Source organism: Vombatus ursinus, unplaced genomic scaffold (assembly GCF_900497805.2).
Source record: "Vombatus ursinus unplaced genomic scaffold, bare-nosed wombat genome assembly UNPS02014781.1, whole genome shotgun sequence".
NCBI classification, from domain to species: Eukaryota; Metazoa; Chordata; class Mammalia; order Diprotodontia; family Vombatidae; genus Vombatus; species Vombatus ursinus.
In genome coordinates this window covers 38419403-38425402 of record NW_020954559.1, presented here as the reverse complement: position 1 = coordinate 38425402, position 6000 = coordinate 38419403, and the positions used below count along the sequence as shown (strand labels likewise).

Below are 6000 nucleotides of genomic sequence, written 5' to 3'. Positions count from 1 at the left end.
CAAATGATTTCTCCAATGTTGCACAGAATGAGAGGCTGAGCCCTTCTAAAAGCACTAACAGCTTTATGACAAAAAGCAAAGAATGCTTGAACAAGTCCTATTTAAGGTTAGGTTTAGATGTACTTCGTGAGAAACTTGCAGGGAAAAAAACCCCCAAATTGTACTCTGATACAAAAGAAGACACACAGAGAATGCTATGGTGCTCTTTGTAAAATGAAGATATACATACAGCAAAGAGCTGCTGAAATTTATTCATCCAACCATAATACATACAATAAGGAATTCTAATTTTGTATGTCATTTACGTTAGCAGTAGAAAAAAAAGTAACAGTGAATGAACTGTGAGGTTTAAAGTGCTGAGATGAGATAATCACAAAGTAGCGAGGCTGCCGCAAGGAAAACATCCAAACAATAAACTTGAGTGGATTATGTTACATGGCATTTACAAATAATTTATAAACCTGAAGAAAAGCCATCATGTCTCTTCCCATGTTCCATTTTCAATACCGCACTTGAAGCAAGAGGTTTCTGGCTAAGGAGGGATTCACAGATCATAGGAAATGTGGAGTGATTTCCTTCTGATAGAGCATATGGAAAGCAGACTAGGAAACAAAAATCTCAATCAATCCCATGTTTCAGGTATTCATGAAGACTTATATTTATGGATTGTAAAGTGACATACTCTCAGCAGCATGGAGACTATAAATACAACCTTTACATCAATATTTATATATACACATATACACACATTAACATATATACATACATATAAAAAATATCTGCCCCAATTAGGTACAGAGTGTGTTTCAACAATCAGTAGAACAAGCGTTTTGTTTTCTGAAACACACACACATACACACACACACACACACAAACAAAAAACAGTGAGGCATTTCCTTTTCAGTTCTACCTTGAGCAAGAAAATTTTCTCTGCATTTATATTGATATATTCAAAGTACTGTAAAATAATGTTACATGGACAACCAAAGCTTTGTTTCTTAAGCAGAGGAAAGTTCTGAATTGGAATAGACCAGTTAAGGTCTAAGCCTGCATAGTGGAAGGCTAGATCTCAGAGAATCTCAGGCTATAATAAAGAGCACTGGTTGGGCTAATAGCCTGCAAAAATTGCATCTTTACCATTTCTTTAAAAACAGTAAAAAAGATATGTAAAGTAGAGAAATTCTTAAAAAATGGAAAGAGTTCCCCACATCTTTTTTTGGTAGAAAAAAATGATGAATATTTTATAGTTTGTATTTTCTTCTGGCAATCAAAACCAGCCCAATTTCATTCACCAACAACCAAAGAACTTCAGCTGAATGAAGTTACCTTGGTATTATAGACAGGTAAGATAACATTAGATTATTTAATTTACAAATATGTTTAAATGTGAACACTAGTAACAAAAAATAGTTCTGTATCAAAGGCGGTATCAAATTGGTTTTTTTTTGTAAACACAGTGATTCTTGGTAAAGAATTTGGTTAGAGGCCAAAGTACCACAAAAAAAAAATGACCACGAAATAATATCCTTAAAAAAAAATTGTAGAAGATAAAATAGTCCTGTCTCCAAGCTGTTGGGTCAGTGAACTGTTCATTTCTTTAGTGACCAATTTCAAAAGGATGCATATTCTTGCAGAAGACAACAAAAGCAGAATAACTGGATCAAAACCCCATTTCTAGTTATGAGACACTATCAACCCATAAAAGAATGTTCATTGAGAGTATGATTAGTAGTGTAAGTTTGCGTAGCCATGCTTTGTACAAAGCCTTGTTTTTAGCAGGGAATTCACCACTGTCCATTTCTTCCAACGTGGCATGATTGAACTGGTTTCTTTCTGTAAAAATTGAAATATTGTACATTAGGAAGTGAGTTCTGGAATTGAGACTAAAGATGAGAAGCTTCTGATGAGAAGCTTCTTAAGTGTCCCACGCTTCAGAACATTTCCTTTTATTCTTGCACCTTAGGTTGTTCTACATACAGCTCAGGAGCTTTTCCAGTAAATTATTTTCAGATTCTCAGAGTCATCTTCTGAATCTTCTTTTAATTTTGAAAGAAACTTCCCCTTCTCTAAGTAAATTCCAAGCAAGACAAAACTGTCAGAGGTACATGATGGTTTTCACTCCTGCAATTTCGCCATCAGAAGTCTGCACATGGTGTCCTTATTTCAGGAATCTTAATAAGTGAGCCCTTAGTTGTTAACCCTTGATGTCTGAGAAGGTGGCATTGCAACTCTCACTGCAACTTGAGGAGGAGCTCAAAAAGGTGGAACCAGTACCAGATTCTAGAGAAGAGGAAAATGATTAGGAGAATAAATAGATATTGCAACTGCTTTTATTTTTAACTTTGCTTTTATACACATAGGTATATGGCTCGTAATGGGAAAGCAGGCAACCCTGGATATGTATGTAGGCAGTATGGTCTTACCTGAGCTGCTCAAAGACTGAGCTGATTTTGAGTTGCCAATCAATGCCAACAGGTTGCTGGCTGGTACCCAGCCTTCCTTGCTGGTGGTCAGGTTCTTTACAAACCTAAGAAAGGTGGTGTCTGTCAAATGGTTCTATTCCATGCGTTTAAAAAAATAAGTCTTAAGGTAAAAAGCACAGATGACTTTCCCCTTACCAAAGTCCCTCTTCTCCCTCATGTAGCAATTCTACTATATCTCCACTTTTCACAGCAAGGGCTTCTGGACCTCCTTTTTCATCATAGTCGGCCACAACTGTATATTTGCCAGGAACCTGAGGTTTGGGAAGGAGGGACAAAAAAGGAATGAAGAAAGGGTAGCAACAACAACAACAAAAATTATTTATAGTATTTTGGGCTTGTTCTTCTGGATACAAGCAAAAAATACTTTTTTTTTGACAGTTTATAAATATATAAACTAGTTATGTTGTGAGGCAATCAGTAGGTATTCAGTGAACAGCTTCACCTTACTGTGACAGAGTATGGGGACAGAAAAGACTTTGGGACATGGTCCTGGCCCTCAGAGACAATAAGGTAAGGGTTGGATTCTAACATGAAACAATGAGAGCATAATATAAGGTGGTGTCAAATTTTGTGGTGCAGTTTGTATAGGTGTCAAGGAAGGGGAGATGAAAGGGGGCGGGGTGGTCTGGGAAGGTAAGAGAGTTGAAGTGAGGAAATGCAAGAGGGTGAAATCTGCCCATACTTGTGAACTTCAATCTCTTAATCAAATGAGATAATAACAATAAAGTGCTTAGTACAGTGCCTGTCACACAGTAAATACTATGTAAGTATTAGCTATTGTTTTTATAATCTCTTGGCATAAGGCACTCATGAGAGTCACATTTGAAGACCTCTTTGGTTCAAACAAATTACTACAGCTGACCACAAAAGTGCACATATATCCTCATGAATAAATCTGATGACACACTTTAGACACACTACTTAGAAAAAAGACCCATACTCCAATCAACCTCATGAGCCTGTATAGGTGTGCCCTGCTTTAGAAAAACTCAGGAACATTCTAATTTACAAAAAGAGAAAATACTGTAATTCACATTACAAAATAGCAACTCCCTGGAATTTAGGGTTTTTATTTAAAAAATTATTTGGCAGAGATGCTCCTGAGAGGACTGAGAAACTTGAATTTCCAGGTTTAGGGGCCGCTTCCAGTTAGACACAAATCACAGAAGTGAGGATGAAACATGTGTAACATGCCATGGCCAGAATGAGAATGCTTTAAAGGGCTTACCAGTTTCCTGGGTCCTGCTCCACCTTCTTCCTCTGCATCTGATGAATTCAGGGGCTCCTCAGTACTTGACCAGCCATCATTGTCTTCAGCAGCATCAAGGGAATAGGAAGTTTTAGTCCAACCTGATAAAGAAATAAGGAATTTAGAACTAATACACAAAGGCACCAACCTTGAGACAAAAGGGTAGTGGAATTTTAGAGCCCTGCATGGATTGGACCAATATGAGCTCATATTTCCAAAGACCTTCAAGTAGTACAAAGTATTTTCCAAATACAAAGTATTCTTGAAGTAGGTAGTTCATGTATTATCATCATCTCTACTTTGCAGATGAAGAAACTGAGGCTCAGACAGGTAAAGCGATATGCCCACGATCATGCAACTAGCAACTATCAGAGCCATAATATGAAGAATATTATATTTCCTGACTTCAAGATGTACCATGTCTACATGGACATAGTATTTATGAGCAAAAACTTTGAAATTCAAAGCCAAAAAAATTTGCTCCACATATATCATATCTTTTCCAAATTCAGATTTCAGAAATATCTGGCACAAGCTGTTTTGGGCTCGTTTGTAAAAATCAATACTGGGGAAATAAGGATTAAAAATTGACATATGTTACCATCTGCCAAGCAACCACAATGGAAAGGAATTAATTCCAGATCCCTTCTTTATGTCATTCTTTCTATCTGTGAACCCTGCAAAGTTGCACCTGCCCCCTACAAGGAAAGGAAAGAGATCCTTTCTTTAGCAGATGGGATTTCTTTATTAGACTACTTTGGTGAACACGAGTTCCAGAGGGAACTCACCAGGAACACATGGGATAGCTATACTTTTGCCTCACGTCAGAGATGCCCAAGTAAAAGAAAACAGCAATTTTTCCTAATCCAGTAGATTAATGAGAAAAAAAAGTCCAAGGAAGGAAAATCTAAGCATTTGTGGTTTTGGGGGTTCTTTTTGGACTGGATCAGTGGTTTTAGTGAAGTTGGAAACTATCACTACCAAAGAAAATTAGCATCTGCTTAAGTATTGGAGAATAGGTTGGGCACTAAGTGGTTAAATGACTTCTCCAGGGTCATATAGCCAGTATATGTCAGAGGCAAGATTTGAACCCAGATCCTCTTGAATTCAAGGTTATTTTCTAGTTACTATACTAGTGGTTCTCAAAGGGTGGTCCACGGAACACTGGGATACTCTGAATCTCTTGCAGGGTTTCTATGAGGTCAAAACCATTTTCATAATATTAAGATATCATTTGCCTGTGAGAATATACCTCCTCTTTTCAACGACATATCTGAGGCCAGATTTTCTTCCTATATTTCAACCAAAGCACTATAACAGATTGAATGTGGCTGTTTTCCATTAAGCCAGATTTGCAAAAGCATATAAAACAAAGCCACTCTTCTGAATAAATGCCTTTTTTTGTCTTGGAAAATATAGTTAAAAATGACATTTTAAGAATGGCACTATGTAATAGATTTGGCATTATTTTTAAATGAATTAATAAATATTAAAAAAATTATCAGTTTAAATTTCAAATACAGTAAATATCAGTAGATATAGCACACAAAAACAGAAGCTCTTTGGGTCTTCATTAATTTATTAGTGTGTAAAGGGGTCCTGAGACCAAAAAGTTTGAGAATTGCTACAATATACTATGCTGCCTCTGGAGTGAGCCAATGTCTCCTCAAGTAGGCAATTATGATACACATAATTGCGTGTGTGTATGTGTGTCCACATATATATACATATACCCACACATATACATATATACACACACATATATACACATATCTATATTTATGTATCTCTTCTTTTTGTTACTGAGATTTCAATTATGTTTTAGGAGGACAGGGAAACTGTTAATGTGAATATACATAGAAAAGCCCAAATAGCCTTGTAAAAAATACATTCTACCTGTTAACAAATTTAAGCTTAATTCCTGTGGGAGTAAGAGTCAGATCGTGTCCACAGGGCCATGCTGCTCATGATTAGGAACAAGCAGAAATGAAAAACAAAGCCATTCCAATTTCTTTTCTGGTTCTGACCCAACCAGAATACGCAGCATGCATTTCCCAAATTACACTCCAGTACTGTGGGCAGCCTGATTTTCACTGGATACAAGCAATTAAAAATAGGCAAACACAAATATTTTTGGAAGGGTGGTAGGGGCAGAGTTGGCTGAATCTCGGTACCCCGTAACTATTACTTGCTTTTAATCTCAGTGAAAAGCATGGCTTTAAAAGGAGATCAAAAGACCACTTTGTGCAGGTAAGGAGGAGACAGATA

The 6000-nt window shown here is 36.7% G+C and overlaps 1 protein-coding gene across 8 annotated transcripts in view; it reads right to left on the bottom strand.

Annotated features, from left to right (window-relative positions):
* Positions 1 to 230: 230 nt before the first annotated feature.
* The window catches only part of LOC114046236 (guanine nucleotide exchange factor DBS-like), a 366695-nt gene continuing 360925 nt past the window's right edge, over positions 231 to 6000 (bottom strand). For 7 of the 8 annotated variants that reach the window (XM_027866491.1, XM_027866492.1, XM_027866485.1 and 4 more), the window contains 4 exons: positions 3712 to 3833; positions 2619 to 2734; positions 2424 to 2527; positions 231 to 2280 (listed from right to left, as the gene is read on the bottom strand). In XM_027866491.1, the coding sequence (XP_027722292.1) occupies positions 2195 to 2280; positions 2424 to 2527; positions 2619 to 2734; positions 3712 to 3833 (428 nt within the window). In that variant the 3' untranslated portion in view covers positions 231 to 2194. Of the gene's footprint in view, positions 2281 to 2423; positions 2528 to 2614; positions 2735 to 3711; positions 3834 to 6000 lie in introns of those variants that run through there. The other variant, XM_027866490.1, reaches the window with a different exon arrangement.